The sequence below is a fragment of the Pholcus phalangioides genome, unplaced genomic scaffold (genome assembly GCF_987345545.1).
Source record: "Pholcus phalangioides strain wild (caught in Gottingen) unplaced genomic scaffold, Ppha-v1.0 ptg000010l_1, whole genome shotgun sequence".
Taxonomy (NCBI): domain Eukaryota; kingdom Metazoa; phylum Arthropoda; class Arachnida; order Araneae; family Pholcidae; genus Pholcus; species Pholcus phalangioides.
Window position 1 is genome coordinate 41,248,266 of NW_028301603.1, and position 19,399 is coordinate 41,267,664.

The 19,399-nt window shown below is 37.8% G+C and overlaps 1 protein-coding gene across 3 annotated transcripts in view; it reads left to right on the forward strand.

Moving 5' to 3' along the window:
* The first annotated feature begins 6,006 nt into the window (after positions 1–6,006).
* The window catches only part of LOC149081491 (uncharacterized), an 80,442-nt gene continuing 67,049 nt past the window's right edge, over positions 6,007–19,399 (forward strand). For 2 of the 3 annotated variants that reach the window (XM_089238426.1, XM_089238428.1), the window contains exons 1-4: positions 6,007–6,182; positions 9,051–9,311; positions 14,238–14,492; positions 15,813–15,914. In XM_089238426.1, the coding sequence (XP_089094552.1) occupies positions 6,116–6,182; positions 9,051–9,311; positions 14,238–14,492; positions 15,813–15,914 (685 nt within the window). In that variant the 5' untranslated portion in view covers positions 6,007–6,115. The remainder of the gene's footprint in view (positions 6,183–9,050; positions 9,312–14,237; positions 14,493–15,812; positions 15,915–19,399) is intronic. The other variant, XM_089238427.1, reaches the window with a different exon arrangement.

Sequence of the window (19,399 nt, forward strand, 5' to 3'; positions counted from 1 at the left end):
TTCTGAAAATATATCTCATTAATTCTGGAACTGTCGCTTTCATTCATTTTGGAATTACCTCTTTCCTTCATTTTGGATTTATCTTTCATTAATTATATTATTATCTCTTTCATTAATTTTAGAATTATCACTTTTATCAATGCTGAAATTATCTCTTACATTAATTCTAGACTATTTTTTCTTTCATTAATTCTGGAATTATCTCATCGATGCTGAAATGATCTCTTTCATTTATTGTTCTAAATTCCTGTGAATGCCATAACAAAATAACGGAATATTTTATATACTGTTGGTGCTGCCATCTAATCTCGAAATTTCAGGTAACTCATGCGATGATGGAAAAAGAGAGAGATCGAGGGAGTTATTTGTTATTTTTTAGCATGAAATATATTTGAGAAGAAAAAATCCGTACATTTGCAATAATCGATTTTTTTTTATGTAGAAAAAATACTTATTTCAGCAATATTTTTCCAGCCAAAACAGTCATAATTAACCCGTTTTATCCCAATTTATTTATTTTGCTCAAATTTGAGAATAATTGTATTTTCTGAGGTATATCAAACCTAAATAGACTAAATATACAAAATTTGAATTTTTTTTAATTTTTTATACATGAAATCTGACCCGTCCTCTAAATAGGACACTGGGATAAAGGGGATAAAATTTGCACTTACAAGTTTTAGTGTTCTCTTCATTGGGGAAAGCAATTTCCGACTAAAAATTTTCACGGTATCCGAATAATACTTCATTATTTACATTAGAGTTCAATTTTCAGTTGAATATGACACTAAACTTGGTGGAAAGGCCCAAAGCAAGCCTGACAAATGGTTTTATCGCATTTCCCACAGTATGTTTTGGGTTTTGCTTTGCAGCCCTCTCTTTGACAACGGCGCTGTTTTTCCCTCTTCAGTAGAAAATGGCCTACACCATCTTTGTAGATGTCTTCTTTTGCACTTGGAGGTACAGAAGAGATCCTGGGTCTACCTCTTGTTCTGCTTACAGACTTTTTTAGATATACCATTGTTATTGCTCGTCGGAACTCCTTCAAGTTTAGGGCGTCGCTTTTGTTGAGAGCTTTGTGGATTATCCATGCATTTACCACTGCCATGTCCAGTGTACGAATGAAAAGTGGCCAGTACCACTTTTTTCCACGAATCTTAACGGCATATATTCCAGCCAACCAGTCGTGGTGATCCACCCCACCCATATTTTTGTTGTAAGAATTTATCAAATTAGGCATCTTCACGTTAACTTTATCTTTGTGTCCCTTTACCCGCCTTTTCACATCAATACATGGTTCTAAAGTGCTGCAATTTGTAGCAACAGTGACAGTACTATTGTCATTCCATCGCACCAGGAAAATCTCGGAATTCTTGTCAAATGCAAAATCATACGTGCCTCTTTCCTTCTTCCGCATAGACTTAGATCCTTCTAAGGGACACTCATGGTTTATCCGATTTTCTCGTATGGTTCCTGTAGCTCGATAACCTTGTTCACCAAGACTTTTCAAAAGATCAATGCTGGTAAAAAAAATTATCAAAATATAAAGTGTAGCTTGAAGGATTCAGAATGTTCTCTGTCAGTTTCATCACAACACGTGTACCAAGTGGAGTATCCTTTCCTGCACCAGATTCTTTACCGCAGTAGAGGAAAAAGTTGTAACAATATCCTTCACTTCCACAGAGAGCCCAGAATTTATAGCCAAAACGTATTGGCTTGCCTCGGATGAATTGTTTCAGACTATTCCTACCATAGTACATGATTATCATTTCATTAATGCTTAGATTAGCTGAGAAGTGTCCAAACTTCATAAAATTATTATTGAGCATGTCAAACAAAGGTTTTACCTTGAAAGATCTATCCTCGAGATACTGATTCACTGTTCCATTATCCACAAAGTGTAAATAAGATTTCAACTTTTGGAAACGGTTTCGTGGCATGGCATTTTTCACCAGGGTAATGCCAAGGTCTTCAGCATCTAACCAGTAGTCACGTTCACAGGTATTTGAATGATAACCAGTTAGAAGCAAAATTCCAAGAAAAACACGTATTTCATCAGCTGTGGTCAAGAAATCGTGTTCGTTTTTTACATCTGTTGCATATCGCACAGTTTCTTTAACTATATGATCGTAAACTTCGTTGGAATAAAACTGTTCAAATAGCTCTGATGGAGTTTTTCCTCCCAATGTAGTTTCCATCTTCTCGAGCAAGTCATTTGCAATTGAATCATCCTGTGTTTTCCATTTTGTATATTGTGGTGATTTCATCTTTACCCAAGAAGACTGATGCTTCTTAGCTTTTCGTCTGCGCTTTGTTGTCGAAACATCAGAGCTTGTGGAAGCTTCGGGCTCAAAACTGTCTCCAAGTCTAACCTCCAGAGTTCCAGGAACGTCGTTTACAATAATCTCACCAGCATTTACTTCATTGTCATCCCCTTCATCTTCGTCAGTTAGTTCACTGGCATCTGGTGGTACAATATCAATTTCAAAATCACTCTCATCTGAATCTAAACGATTTAGTAGTTCCAATGCTTCCTCCAACTTCAGGAACCTTTGCCTAGACATGACTATGCAGGGGGAAAAAGCTAGAGAGAGAAAAAAAGTTTTTTTCACTTTTAGCTATAAGGGGAGAAATAAGCGACAATTGCAAGCTCATCGTCCCACTGTCCTATTTAGAGGACAGTTATAAAATAATGTGCTACAACTTACCTAATAACAATAAAGCTTTAATTAACCATCAGGATGATAAGGAAAGAGTACTCTTACATAAAAAATGCCTAGCCACGTATCCAAAGTACACTGAGAACGAATTCTGCAACTGCAAAGAGAAGATACAAACAGTGCCCCCTAAAGCGGGGGATAACCAAAGTTTCCAGATGGAGGAAGGGGGGAACAGACACATAACTCACGCTGGCAGAAGCTTATACATACCCCTACATGTTCCAACTGAAAAAATATTCGCAACAAAAAAATACTGATTTACACATGTTATTTTTTAGCTGTCCTCTAAATAGGACAGTGGGATAAAATGGGTTAATGTGTATGTAGTACTTTTCTCAAGGTCGAGGGGAATGTTTTGACGGTGCTGCCCTGAGTTTTGCTCAGAGTGTAAATGAGTTTGTAACATGAAAGACCCGCCAGTTTCCGATATGGGAAGTCCCACGGATCGCCAGCGGGAACTCTGCTGGGGAATCGTCATCAAACAGTGAAATTGTGATAAAAGAGACGTGCAATATAAAATTATATTTTTAAATGCTTTTGCAAGTATAATTATACGTGGAAATAACAATTTTTAACCTTCATGCCGTAGGTGGGCCGCGGGCTACTTTATGGTCAATATACTTCATGAGATTTTCAATGTGCAATAGGCCTAGTATTGTAGGCCCTGGCCAGGTCTCTAATGTTTACAATTTGTGTGTTGCCGATTTCAATATGTCGAAGTTACGTAATAGTATTTTATTCCGTATAAATATGCAAATGAGATATTGTTTGTTAAAAGGTTTAGGTCAATTTCAGTACCGTCAATCCTCAGTGTTTATTCGTCATACACTATCATATGAACGAAGAGCTTCCCCATATATACCAGCAGCGTGCTGAGTATCGACACCATTTGATTCCTACATTCGATTGCATCTTAGTTGATATCGTCCGGCTTCGCTCCGTGCGAAGGGTTGCTCTCCTTCCAAAGCTGCATTGAGAGTGACCACCTTGAGCAAAGAGCTTGAGCACCTTTCAAGCGGCTTTGTCTCCTTCTGTTGTCATGAGCTATCAGAGACATAATCCAGTTTCTCGCTGCGACGACGTCGGAGTAGCACAGTTTCTCCTGCTGTAGGTCGTGTCTTCAATCGTCCGATCATCTGCATGTGAAAATGTGAGGGGGCGCCCTCTCATCAAGGATGGAATATTGATGACCAACTTCGGGACGTATCTGCGTCCTTCCTGGACTCGCTAGTGCAAATTCTTGCTAAACTTGAGCCATCGGGAGGTGATCCAGATTCTTGGACTGTTCTTTCGTTGTAGAAGATCTGAGGACTATGAAATTTTGAAAGGTACCCTGTCGGACCGACTCGAGTGAGAACGTTTCAATAGCATTCTGTGATATTTTCTAATGTTAACGCTTTAAAGAAAAATTTTTTTGTTACTTCTTAATTATAAAAACATTTTTGCGTATTGTTAATAAGGGCGCGGCTACGGGAATATGATTAATTAAAATAATATTAAGCTCCATTAAAAAAACACTAAAGTAATCTGGGTATGCAAACGGAATGTTTTTGCCTTAAATACAGTGGGCATTCTTCTTGGCATGGACTCTATGATGCAATATTCTGCGTTGTTACCGTCCGGTTGTCTTTCGTAATAAGTCCGGAGACTCCGTTCCGCCCGAGCATTCACCAGTCGGTGAAGACCACAAAGTGCACGTTGAGACCACCTTTTTTTGCCCGACACTCCAGTCTTTAACCTTTTGCGGTCCCATGTAGAGATGGACGCGGCATAGGACGACATCAGGAAACAATGATACTTCATTGTTACAACGGCCCTTCACGATTATAGGAGAGCCTTTGTGAATTTGGCTTCTCAGCGAAGCTCATAAGCCATACAAACAAGCTGTATAGGGACAAATATCCAGGGCCTCACTCATCGCGGGGGAAGCGTTATAAAGTGCGAACTCTACCAACGAAGTAACGAAAAACCTCTACACCGCAAAGGGTTAAACACTTTAACCCTTATCTTTAGCTGCTCTTTAACAGCTCACAAATTTGGTCGTTTCACTGATACTCGCTCCATGGGCCCCGAGCTGCTTCAATATCTCACGTTCAAAGCCTGTCAAACCACGTTTTTTTCTTTCCTCGCATTTTCACAAACAATTCACCTATACTACTTTCTCAGGGATTAAGCTTTCTTATTTTAAATACTTCCTAGCCCTCCAGTGGCAACAATGTGATGCCATAGCTCATTTGCTTAGCCCCTTGCCTTTACGATCACGGACGTATTATGTCGAAATGCCAGTGGAATAAATATAAACATAAGTTCTCTGTGGTTTTCTTTCCGCTCTTCACCATCCGAAGCTTTATAATAACCCTATCAACTGAAGTTACTTTTTCTTTCCTTCCTATCTTTCTATACTCCTGTTAATGATTTTTCCCCCCACACATATAATGTATTTTTCTACTACATACATGTAAGAGAGAAGGAGAACACGTGAAGTGAGGAGAGAAAAGAGGACTCTAAATAAGCTTACTACCTCATCGATTGTACTTTTTCTTTTTACATTTTTTTCTCTCCCCTCCCCCGCCCCTTCTTTTTGAAACATGTGGTTAGGTTAGGATAGGGTTACCAGATTTAACGCCGATTCGTCAAATAGAGATAATCCAAATTTGTTGCCAAAAGCTTGCAAGTGATGTGGTTAAAACTGCCATGTGGCCATAATACTGTGGCAACTCAGTCTATATATTAGCCGCTGTGCGGTCATGTGGGCATCGTGCTGGACTCTCCTGGACTGAGGATCCAGGTTCGAACCCCGTTGACGGCACAGCGGTGGTCGGCTGAAGTTGGTTTACTGCTGTTTTCCAGCTTCGAAGCGCGAACGCGAGCCGGTCTCTCATTTAAAAAAACTCTCCGCAGATAGCAGGCAGACCTACAACACGATACTGACATAACATGAAAATTATCATCTTCACTTCATAAAATTTAAGAGAGATGGCAGCATGAACACGAAACAAGCGCAACTGTACACCATAGATATGTTAGGGCCCCGGGTGTAATATTTTCCATCGTACGCGCTTCGTGTAAGATATATAAACACCTGTTTTTCTACCCAACGTACTTGGGAGCAGCATTTATGTTATCGATGTCCACCCGTTTAGTTTTGGTTTCACCTGTGATAAGGCTGAGACAAAGGAGCGCCTTCTCAATTGAAGTAAACGACGCGATATCTAACTCATAGACTAAAATATAATGGAATCGAATAATAATAAAAACTGCGTTTGACGCCGATAACCTTACTTTTGTATACAATGACTTAGTGAGATATATCGATGCAGAGAAAAAGAGTAATCTAACACACAAGACCACATTGTATCTTACGTTCGCTATGAGACAGAGGAATACCAGAAAGAATGTTTTTTAGAGACTCTTTAAGGATATTTTATTTGTGCGTGGTGATGATTGCTGCCCAAGGATCTGGTACGCTTGAAATTTTTAGTCTTACAAATCCAATAAATGCTATCAAAAAAAATGGGGGTATTCTGTGTCACAGACGTGGCCGCAAGTTTTGACGTGGTGCATTTTTTGTGCCTAATTAATAACGTGGTACTGAAAATAATGAAATTATGTCATTGTTATCCGCTTTGTGTTTAGAATAGTTAACAAACGATACTAATGTAGGCTATTTTCGTTGTGAACTGATCGAGACATAGCGGAAAAACGTTACGAATCAGGGCAGGGGGAGGGGTGTCTGGTGGACAGGCGGAAAGAGGTATTGAAATCGGAGTGATATTATTGCATACACCTTTGCATTGTTCATCTGACAGTACCATTGTTTTTGACTTGCGTTAAATACTTTCTGAGACGTGAACGTTTAAGGAATTTCGTCATGCAACTTTTTTGCGAATGCTCCCAGTATCGTCAGATGATTTAATATTACAATCCAGATTTTATTAACGATGCACAGCAGTGAGCTGTTTAGTGAATACAGTGAGGAAATGTGGAAGGGTGTAAAAATAAGATTATAGAATCACGTTAAGCACAGGGTTGATTGGTTTGCGCACTCGTGAAACTTGTGGCAAGCCATGGTGCTGAGAGTAATACCCAAATGTTCGCGATAAAAATTTTGGAAAAATGCATATATTTCACCACCGAGAAATTTTCTTGTGTGATTTCTATCCAACCAGAAAACAACAGCGCCAGTCAAGCTATTCAGAGCTATTGATACGATACAGATAATATCCCGATAATATATAGATAATATTCCGATAATATATAGATAATATCCCGAAATATTTGATTTGTTTAATTTTTTGACTTCAGCTTGAATCAACTAAAATTTTTGAACTGGTCAATCACAAAATTTTGATCTATTAATCCAAATTTTAATCGGTTATTTTCAAATGCTAACTATCCTTTCTGAGAAAATGGTACAGGTGATAGTCACACATGCACTCTCATCTTCTAGGAAATCGCCCCCCCCCCCGACCCTACTCACTGAACTAATCATTTTTATGTTAAGATTATTTTCTGTGTGACTTGATCAGAAAATAAATAAATAAATTTAAACTCCACCAGAAATTTTCTTTCATCTCTGGAAATCAAAGCTTGATTTTTATTTTTGCACATTCGTTTATTCAAGACAAGATCACCAATGCCATACTTTTTTCTACGGTTTTAATTACCTTCTCCTTGAATTTGCTGTACAGTTCAGATTCACCCTGCACTGGTCAATATGACCCGACTTGTTTGTTTTCACTTCAATGATTGTTTATCATTTTAACACTAGAACCGCGGAGTGGGTCAATTTGACCCAAATCAAACTTCGTTTTCATTTATCTCGAAAACTTAAGGGCAGATGGTAAAACAATTTTGTAACTTTTCATGATGTCATATGAATATTAATTCATGAAAATTTTATTCTCTTCACATTTCGTATTGCAGAGCTATAAGCACTTATACCTAGAACCGTGGTTTGGGTCATTTTGACCCAACGTACTATTCTATGGGAACAAACAATAGTAGGGACGGTGAGACGAAATCGAAGAGAAATACCCGGCACAATAAAGATGGTGGAAACTACAGTTGCCCGAAACATCACTACTGGTATACAATGATGTATACCAGCAGAAATAATAATGAAAATTTATCAAGGGAAAAAAAAAACTTTTTATCAGTCAGCACGCATCATCTGGCAGTCGATATCGGCAGTAGCAGCCACAAAAAAAGCATCCCCAGAAACTATTTCATACTAAAATTCAACAAAATGACCGAAAAAATGATCGGTGGTTCAACATCCTGGTTCTCGCTATAATAAGTTCCTGGATTTTGTATAGAATAGTACAGAACGGCAAAACTATTTTTTTGCGGAAGCAGTTCCCTCTAAATTGTTATTGAAGAGATGCGTTCATTATACGTGTCACCCTTGCGCAAGAAAAAACGCTTTCTGAGATGTTAAGTGGGATGTGTCCGCTCCTGCAATCTTCAATGTCAGAAACCTGTACGTAAAGGGGCTAGTAGAGATAATGCTTTGTGTTTTTTTAATGGAAAGTTAAATTTCATCCTGGGTTATGAGATTATAGAGAATGAACTTTTTTCCGAATCATAGCATCACTGCAGATCAGTCACAGATTCATCATTAAAAAAGAGGAAGGGGAATAACCTGAATCATTCATTGTTATTTATTTAGTTTATTTCATTTAGAAATTATGATTTATTATATATATATATATATATACATACTATCAGATACATCAGTTTTAAATTCGTCGTTAACAGATATGACAACAAACGCCGGAACAGTGACAGGTTCAAAAGATACGGTAATAACTACAAAAAGGCCATCAGATCCAAAAGATACCGAAACAACTGCAGGGTCATTGTCTAATTCAACAGATGCCAAAACAACTACAGAGATATTGTCAGATCCAACAGTTATCTCCAGTTCTACAGCAGATAATTCGTCAGATCTAACTGCAAGTTAAAATGATTCGAACGTAGAAAAATTCAGTGCAGGAAAAGAAACATCGGACACATCTACGTTCTCATCGACATCTACTAAAAATTCAAAAATATTCATATTCGGTCCACAAAAATTAATTTCATTCTAACAACTATTCCATTAGAAATGAAACAATGTAATTCAGATTTATAAAAAACCTGAATGATATATTATGATTAAAAAGAAATAATTATTGAAAAAATTATCAAAAACACTTGCATTATATAAGAGGCATTTATCTTTTTCTAATATTTATAATAAATATAGAAAAACCTACTTTGACTTCAATTTGCTGCACAGTCTTTAACACAATGTTTGCATTCATTTCTTTTTCTTTTCTTTTATAGTTATCAAATTAACTTCAACACCGTCGTCAACTTCGAAGTTCACGTCAACAGTGACAGTTTTGGAAACAGGAAAATCCGATCCAGAAAGTAGAGCTACTGTTGGCACGACTACTGTGCAACCCCTTACTACTTTCTTCCCACCATTAATATGCGGCACATATATCTGTGGCGAACACGAAGAATGCTTCGAAGGGGAAGATGAGAGTGAGACAAAATGCATATGCAAAGAAAACTATTCCAGAATCGGAGAGAAGTGTGAAAGTGAGTTTTTTACTGTCTAACCCAAATCAAGGATCAGAATGAATCCCAAATCTAATGAAGTCCCGGATAAATATTAAAGATTTGCAATAGTGATCAAAAGTGAATTAGACTGGGTGTAGATTTAGATTAGATTTATTAATTGTATTAAAGGCCGTCGGCCTATTAAAATAGGTGGTACAAAAAATTACATTTTGCATCTATAAATATGAAAATATCATAAATATCATCGGGGGAAATTAAATACACATAACAATCCACAAGATGAAGAGGAAACAATCTCAAAAATGATCGCACAGTAAGTTTCATTCAGAAATTCTCAACAAATTCAAAAATAATTGCACATCTCGAAAGATATTTAATAATTCGTAAATAAAAAGTCCACCAGAAACTAGCAAGTATCTAGCAAGTGTATGAGAGACTGCTCATTTGATTCTAGGGAATTGATATCGTTTCCGGTAGAAAGATGTACATTGGGCAACAAAAAATTACATGGACAAGACCGTTGGACTCACGTCTGTTACAAACATTGCACACTGAACTATTTCTGAAAAACAAGGTTCTGCCAGAAGGATATCGGTATGCCATGGTTAATCTCAAGCTCATAAAAAACCTTATTATGTTAATTGGAAGGTTGATGAAAAGGTATTCTGCCGGTAGAATAGAGAAACGGGGGGGGGGGGAATGTTTAAAATGAAGAAAATGAGTAGAGTTATGAATTTTGTTAGCATCAGTTTGAAATCCAATATCCGCCACTGCTTCAAGTAAACTGGGAAGAGATCTAGAAATAGTCCGGGGATTATTACAATTAATAAGAAATGGGAAACCGCATTCAGAATACCAGCCATATGCTACCCAGTTCGGGAATGATCAGAAACCGTATCACACTGTCATACATGTTACTTATGTTTAGCGAAGCGAATTCTCTGAAGTCTGGTTTCGGGCATTTTTAGTAATCTCATCCAGAATTTTACTATGGGGCGAATTACTAATATTTTCAAAAGCGGACGTCCCAATTCTGCCTTAATGACGTAACCAGGTACATTTCTAGGCAGGTGGGGGCAGTGTGGGGGCCGCATAAAAAAATACGTATGCAACCAATGATTGAAAAAATTTACAATGTATATTTGAATTATTACATTTCATCTTTGCGAGAATTGGTATTAAATTATTGATTGCTAGTTGAGAAACTAACTAACACTTCCCGAGAAGTGTTTGTTAGCTTTTGTGAAAAGACCAGAGAAGGAGAAAGGTACACCAAGATAAGTGTATTCCGGTACTGTGCCGATCGTTGTGTTCTCCCATGACTAATTGTTGTCATGTGAAGATAGTTTACCTCCTCTTCGGAAAACCATGATTTTTGTTTTATTAAAATTCATATTGTTAGCTTTAAACGCTAGCCGCTATGCGGTCGTGTGGACATCGTGCTGGACTCGTCCCGAGGATCCAGGTTAGAACGCCGTTGACGGGGAAAGGCACTTTAAAGTCAGGCACAGTGGTGGTCGGCTGAAGTTGGTTTTCTGAGGCTTTCCAGCTTCAAGGCACTCATTCATTCATTCATTCAAGCTTCAAGGCACAAATGTGAGCCGATCTCCCATTTGAAAAAGTTTCTCCGCAGAGAGCAGGCAGGCCTACAACACGATACTCACAAAACATGAAAATTCAAGTATTTCCATCCTTACTTCAGAAAATGGAAGCCAGATGGCAGCATGAACACGAAACAAGCGCAACTCGACAACATAAATACGTTAGGGCCAAACATACATTCAGAACACACATTCCGGCATGTGCCGATACGTTAGAAATTCCGAAGAGGAATGTGTACGAGGTACATGTTCGGTTAAGTAGTAGTAGCGTTAAACGCTTAAATCTATCAAAACTCAAGTTTCTTTTCCTTTGAAGATTGCTTCTTGTATCCGCGAGCAGCACCATATCATCGGCGTAAAGTAAAATATGTGTTTCTGTTCGATCATCAATATTTATGCCAGTAATTTCTCTGCGTTATCTAAAATATCTATAACTTCATTTATATAAATTGGGAAAAGATACGGACTAAGTATTTATCCTTGAAGAATCCCGGTGTTTATGTTAAATGACTGAATACTCACTGCCAATGCGAATTTGAGCAGTCGCACCGTCATATAAATCTTTAATCAGACATATAAATCGGTAACTAAGAGACCCACAGTTCTTTCATTTCTCCCAGAATATACATCATATGTGACGGAATCGAATGCCCTACTTAGGTCGATAAAAGCGCCATAGACTTTTCTTCGCTTGCGCTGAAGCTGAATGCCAAGTAAACTATTCAAGATAAAAAAATATGATCTATTGCTTCATATCCCAACCCTAAATCCAGAGCTTGACATTCACCAATAATATCGTTACATTTTAACCATTTGTTTAGTCTGTTATTCAATACAGAAGTGAAAAGTTTAGCGAGACAGGAGGCCAACGAGACAGCTCTGTAATTGGAGGGAATCACTCATATCACCTTTCTTGAAGACAGGATTAATTATTAATTTTTTTCCATGCAGCAGGGGAAAAATGATGCATGCATTAAATTATTGAAAATTTTCAGCAAGAGTGAGCGTGTGTCAATGGGAGAAGAAAACTTGCTGTAGGGGACCAGTGGTGGGTTGGTAAGATACAGAGTTAGAGATGGGAAGAGTTCGGGGTACATGGGTTCAAATCCACCCACCTCCAGATCATTAAATTTTTTTTTGGTTATAGTGACGGACTCGCGATGCGAGGATCCGGGTTCGAACCCCACAGTGGTGGACGGCTGAAGTTGGTTTTTTGTGGTTCCCAACTTCAAGGCGCAAATGCGAGCCGATCTCCCCGTTAAAAAGTCTCGCCACAGAGAGCAACAGTCCTACAACGATAAATCATTCAATCATAACACTTCACTCATAGTTGGAAAAACTGGTGGCAGATGGCAGCACTACACATAACAAGCATTACAGGGAAACAAAAAAAACTTCACGTCAGGTTTCACTACACGTACACGCACATTCCCGCATGCACCGATTCGTTGGGGGGTTCCGCGGGAGGGGGGGTGTGTGTGGGTGGGGTGCATGTGTGGTGTAGCAGTAGTAGGTAGGGCCTCCAAAAAATGGCTCGGGGATCCATGATGTTATTAAGTCAACCACCTCGTTGGGCAATTTGCCTGTTGTGGCGTTGTATTTGTATTTGTATAAAAGGCTGTGATATATTCATTTAAAATATTGTTTAATCCCGGCGAATTTTTATTTTTTACTTTAAGTATAATAGAATCGATTTCATCATAAACAACTTCTCCATCTAAAATAGGATCTGCATGAAAAAAGCGATAATTTAAATTGCAACTGGGTCGCATCGTTGAAAGTTTGTTTTTAATCGTTTTTAATCTTACTTTTTATACCACTACTTACCGTAATAAGACCATAGTGGTTCTCTGAGGTTATCACAATATCATTGAAAAGATTAACGAAATTGTCCAAGTCATGTGAATTGAAATACTCATCCAATTTTGAGGTGCTTTCGCTGAGATTTTCATCTAACTTATTCGAGAATATCTCTTCCTTCCAAGTCGAGCGAAAAAATTTTTGGGATGAATTCATAGAGAAATATTATTCGATCGATTCATAAAAAAAGTGGTGAGGGTCGGAAAATGATCAGAATCGACATAATCCCAAATTTCCAGTCGAGTAATATTAGTAAGTAAATACGGTGATACAGCTACGCAATCTATTACAATGTCCCCTTGCTGTTTCGCAAATGTAAAATGACCTTCAAGGCCACCCGTTATTTTATCATTAAAAATACTAAGGGAACGTTCCTGCAAGAAATTCAAAAAAAGTCTCCCGCTGTTATTTTTAACACGATCACGTGAACAGCGCCTGACTTTGAGCTTTTCAGCAGTAACTCCGATCAAGCATTCTGGGGGGAAAAAATCACCATCGTTCTCTAACCTTGAGTTAAAGTCACCATATTAAAAATACCTGATTTGCTTTCTCATTCAAGTCAAAAATTAGTATTTGTAGTTCGGTAAGTAATCTGTTGTATATAAAATCGGATGAGGGAGGAAAGTAAACAGCAATCAGAACAAATGTTAAATTGTCCAAACTTACTTCAATCGCGATCCAATTGTCAGTAATCGTTATCACCCTCCATGTACGAACAGCGACGATGATACCCCCCCCCCCTCCCCCGAATGTCGGCCAAAGTTATGGAATCGGGATGCCGGGCTCTGGAAAACTTGAAAATTATGCCCAAAATCAAATTATTAGTATAAATAGTTGGTACCCATGTTTCGATCAAAATGAATACATCAAAATTAGATATCAGGTTGGTGCACTTCAACCGCGGCACTTGTGCTCTATTTATATAAATTCTTCAATTTCATGAAGTATCTTTTCTTCCACCTAAATTCCATTTGCAAAATAAAAACGGTCATTCACTCAAAGTCAACGTAAATGAAATTTATGAATGTTATCGGTTATAATGATTTCTAAATTACAGTATCTGCCAGTAAACCTAATTTTGCCGTTAATAGTAGAAAATTTTCTATAATATTACCATCTACCATTCCCTTTTGGACAATTTAATTCGAGTTTCTTCTGAAGAACCTTAATTTAAACAGTGGTCACAATTCACTTTAAAAATTCAAATATATTCATATCCGGCCCACAAATATTAATTTCATTCTAACAACTCTTCCATCAGAAATGAAACAAGATAATTCAGATTTATAAAAAACCTGAATGATTTATTATGATTTTAAAGAGAAATAATTATTGGGAAAATTATCAAAAACATTTGCATTATAAAAGGGACATTTATCTTGTTCTAATATTTATAATAGATATAGAAAATCCTATTTTGAGTTTAATTTGCTGCAGTCTTTAAGACAATGTTTGCATTCTTTCCTTCTTCTTTTTTTGATAGATATCACACTAACTTCAACACCGTCGTCAACTTCGAAGTTCATGTCAGCAGTGACAGTTTTGGAAACAGGAAAATCCGATCCAGAAAGTAGAGATACTGTTGGCACAACTACTGTGCAACGCCCTACTATTGTCTTCCCACTCTTAATTTGCGGCCCATACATCTGTGGCGAACACGAAGAATGCTTCGAAAGGGAAGATGAGACAAAATGCATGTGCAAAGAAAACTATTCAAGAATCAAAAAGAAGTGTGAAAGTGAGTTTCTTACTGTCTAAACCCAAATCGAGGATCAGAATGAATCCTAAATCTAATGAAGTCCCGGATCAATTTAAAAGACCTTCAACAGTGATCAAAAGTGAATTGGACTGAGTGCATTCAACTGGCCGAGCGCAATGGGGTGCTCTGCCCTTCTATCATACAATCCTTGATCAATCAAACTTCTGATTTGATTGCGATATGAAACTTTTGCGATATGATTTCATACATTTTTGTATGATTGTTTATTATCGTTTTATTAAACGTGGACTTTTTTTTGCCTCACGAGAGACAAGACAACATTTTTCTTACTTAGAAGTTAGAGAACAGTACTCCTTCTCACTTATACGTCATTATATATATATAATGTTACAATAGGTTGTATAGTTATAGCAATAAAAAAAATCAATGACAGGGGAATCAAAAATGTTTCATTGAATTTTTCTTATTTCAATCACTCTGCAACATGAATGGCGTATAAGAAGGAGTCATTATATAACGATATTCTTTCTGAGCTGGCATTTTTAATGGGCCGGCAGTATATCGGTATATCGTGATTTCCCTTTATTAAAAACATTATTTGCTTTGTTCAATTTTTTTGCAGCATACTGACATAACATTTACACAAGGGGTGAAATGGCGGGTGTAAAATTAAATATTAAACTCAATGAATGTCTAACTAACTTAGTCGCGCATTTGGTCACTCATGCGGTCACTCACTTTATCACTCATATGATCATTCACTTGATCCTCCTACTTGATCCTCGTACTCATTTAACAATTCATACGATCATTCACTTGATCTTCATACTTGATCCTCATACTCATTTGACAACTGATACGATCATTTACTTGGTCACTCACTTGATCACTCCTGTGGTCATTCATACGGTCAGGGCAGGTGAAATGCGAGGGGGTAAATGTCCAACTCACTTGATCATTCATACGGTCGTTCGTGATTATTCATATGTTCACTCATACGGTCAAGGCAAGTGAAATTTCCCACTCACTCGATCGGTCACTCATATGGTCAGGGCAGGTAAAATGGTAGGGGTGAAATGTCCGAGACCAAATGTCACGGGCAAAGTTTCCGTAAACCGCTTGTTCTGAATTCAAGACAGGAAAAAAAAACACTTTTACTCTTTTCTTGTAGACAGAGTTTAGACAACCTACTCATGAAGTCATTTTTATTCGTTCCTCGGAATTGACATTATATCCAGGTCTGACTGAATTGATTCCCTTTACTGACTTCTGCATACATGAAGTTTTCTCGACGAGTTTTCATGATTTGTCACCAATTTTTTTCTTTTTTCAATTTAGAATGCACATGCGAAAAGAATGAAGAATGTTCTTTCGACGATGATGGCCAGAAGAAATGTTCATGCAAGATGGGTTACCAAAAAGCCGATGAAGGCTGTGAACGTAAGAGCAGATCAAATTTGTTTGTTCTTCAAAATTTTAAAAATCCTCGTTATTGCATTCAATACGAATTAGAGGAAAGTAATGAAACTATGAATCTGTATAATGGGAATGGAGTCTTTTTAACGGTATTCTGTGATTCAAGGAACTATCATTGACTCTCAGAGGTTCCATCCTTGCAGCTCGCGTACTTTCATAGGTACATGAAGGTCATTCATGGACGTGTCCGGAAAATTCACCGCCAGCAATTCACCGACAACAATTCACCGCCGGAAAATTCACCGACCAACAATTCACCGCTAGGAAAATTCACCGACCAACAATTCACCGCCATGCAATTCACCGCTAGGAAAATTCACCGCTAGGAAAATTCACCGCTAGGAAAATTCACCGACCGACAGTTCACCGCCATGCAATTCACCACTAGGAAAATTCACCGCTAGGAAAATTCACCGACTAGCAATTCACCGACAACAGTTCAATGCGAGGGAGTGAGCGATTGAGTTACTGAGTGAGTGAGTGACCCAGTGAGTGACTGAGTGACCGAGTGAGTCAGTGATTGAGTGACCGAGTGAGTCAGTGATTGAGTGACCGAGTCAGTGATTGAGTGACTGAGTCAGTGATTGAGCGACCGAGTGAGTAAGTGATTGAGTGACCGAGTGAGTGAGTGACCCAGTGAGTGACTGAGTGACCGAGTAAGTAAGTGATTGAGTGACCGAGTAAGTAAGTGATTGAGTGACCGAGTCAGTGATTGAGTGACCGAGTGAGTGAGTGACCCAGTGAGTGACTGAGTGACCGAGTAAGTAAGTGATTGAGTGACCGAGTGAGTGACTGAGTGACCGAGTAAGTAAGTGATTGAGTGACCCAGTGAGTGACTGAGTGACCGAGTAAGTCAGTGATTGAGTGACCGAATGAGTGAGTGACCCAGTGAGTGAGTGAGTGAGTGAGTGAGTGAGTGAGTAAGTGATTGAGTGACCGAGTGAGTGAGTGAGTGACCGAGTAAGTAAGTGATTGAGTGACCGAGTGAGTGAGTGACTGAGTGACGAGTAAGTAAGTGATTGAGTGACCGAGTGAGTAAGTGATTGAGCGGGTGAGTGAGCAATCCAGTAGTGACTGAGTGACCGAGTGAGTAAGTGATTGAGCGGGTGAGTGAGTGACCGAGTGAGTAAGTGGTTGATCGAGTCAGTGATTGAGCCAGCGAGTAAATTGGTTAGTGAGTGAGGGAGTGAGTGAATTGGCAAGTGAGGGAGTGAGTGAATGGTCAGTAAGTGAGTGAGGGAGTGAGTGAATTGGTAAGTGAGGGAGTGAGTGAATTGGTAAGTGAGGGAGTGAGTGAATTGGTAAGTGAGGGAGTGAGTGAATTTGTTAGTTAGTTAGTTTTTAACCTAGTAGTGTCACAAATGATTAAAAAATCCGATTGTTCCGAAAACGTATTTATGATGAAGTGTTGATTTGAAGACACTTGGATCGGGCGTCCTCTTCGTCCTGGTGGTCGTCGCGCTTTGACATCGACAGTCGGAACTGCTTTCAAGGAACGCGTAACAATTCTATAGAAGGATGGCATCGAGCGTTCCAACAGCAATTATCTGCTCACCACCCAGATATATGGAAGTTCATCGGTGCCATAAAAAGAGAACAGAGTTTGAATGAAGTTCGGATGGAGCAAATTGTAAGTGGACAAAACCATCACATTGATTAGGAGAAAGAAATACCGGGACTCTGCGCAGAGATTAAAGAATTTAGTTGATAAGTATCATCAAGGATGTGACATTAAAGACTATTTGAGAGGTATAGCTCATAATGTATCATTTTAATTATGATATCAATATTTGTGAGAAATGAATATTTTTCTCCCGTTTTTCCTTACATTTGCGTGTTATCTGCTTTTCTAGATTAGTAGATTGGAACCCTTTAATTATAAATATGTAAGGAAGGAAATCATGTCGAAAATTGTTAAATAAATACTGTATGTTTTGAATGAAAATTTTGTCAGATATTACTAATTAAATGTTGTAGGTTTTGATTGAAAATTACCAATTAAATATGTATGTCATGAAAACTGTGTGAAAATTATCCTTCTAAAATACTCCTCTAACATTGCCCAAAAAGAATGCCATTTCTTATATCGTTTTTTGAAGCTGTGGTTCCGTGAGTTTCAGTTTTCGAAAATGTTATTTGTCACCCAAGAGGTTTTATGTCCAAGAATTGGATGTTTAAAACGAGATAATTTCATACGATTTTTGAACTCACGCATATAATTTTAAACAATATGAGGCTATGACTTTCTTTTACCAGATTTGCTGATTGAGAAAATTAAACTTATCTTTATATTCACTTTATTTCATTAATTTGTTTTCCAGCATCAGTAGTAGGACATAATTATATGGCCTCTACAAAACGAACTGCGTCGTAGTGAACTAATATGAGGTGGGGATCATACATAATCACCGGTAAATGTTAGAAAATAACTAAAAGAGCTCTAGAACAATATTCTAAAAATGAAAGCAATACAGCCAGACTCGGTTATAACGCCGAAATCCCGCGAAATCTTCGATGTCGTTATAACCGAGTTTAACTGTATTTAAAATACTAGTTTTAATAGGTGTGGCATCATCAACAACCAATTTCAATCCACTGCTGGATGTAGGTGCTCTCCTTAGATTTCCCCTCAAACGAAATGCGATATTTTATGAAATTTTCGGAACTTCTATATGGTAATATTGCAACAACAAATTAAACAACAAATTCAAGAAAACTTCGACTATAAACGATTAAAACCGTGACATTTTTCAAAAAGTCTGGATGGAGAAGAAAAAACAGAAAAACCGGACTGTCACGGAAAATACGAGACAAAATGCAGGACATGTGGTCACCGATGCTTAGACTAGATTTTTAAAGATTTGTAAAATCACCCCTACCAATAGCGAGCTCTAAATCCACCCCCGTCTTCAACATATAGGCTTGTGTCATCTGCGAATGAAATTATTTTACCGTTCTACTTCATTTTACATAAATCATTAATATAAACTAGAAATAATTATGACCCAAGGGCCGATCCCTGTGGGACTCTTTTCATTATATTTCAAATGTGCTGATTTTACCATTTATTATGGCAGCTTGTTTCCTATTGTAGTAATATGTTTTAAACCAATATAGTACATTACCTCATTTGCCTGCTGAGAAGTGTTTTTATTTGTTAGAATATTTAAATCAACATAATCGAATGTTCGTTTTAAGTCTAAGACTGTAAGTCAAATGTCAAAATTCAACCCTCCTAATAAAGGGGGGGGGGTTCAAAGGTTATATGGAGTAATCATCACTGAGCCGAAATCCCTGAAGCCATAAATATAAAATTTAGTAAGCATTATATTTTATTACCAGTTGTTATCCGCGGCTTCGCTCTCGTGTGTTTTTGCAATCTCAAAATTACTCTCACCTCATAACCCCCATGGGTGATGAACTTTCAGAAATCCTGTCTTAGTGTGTAT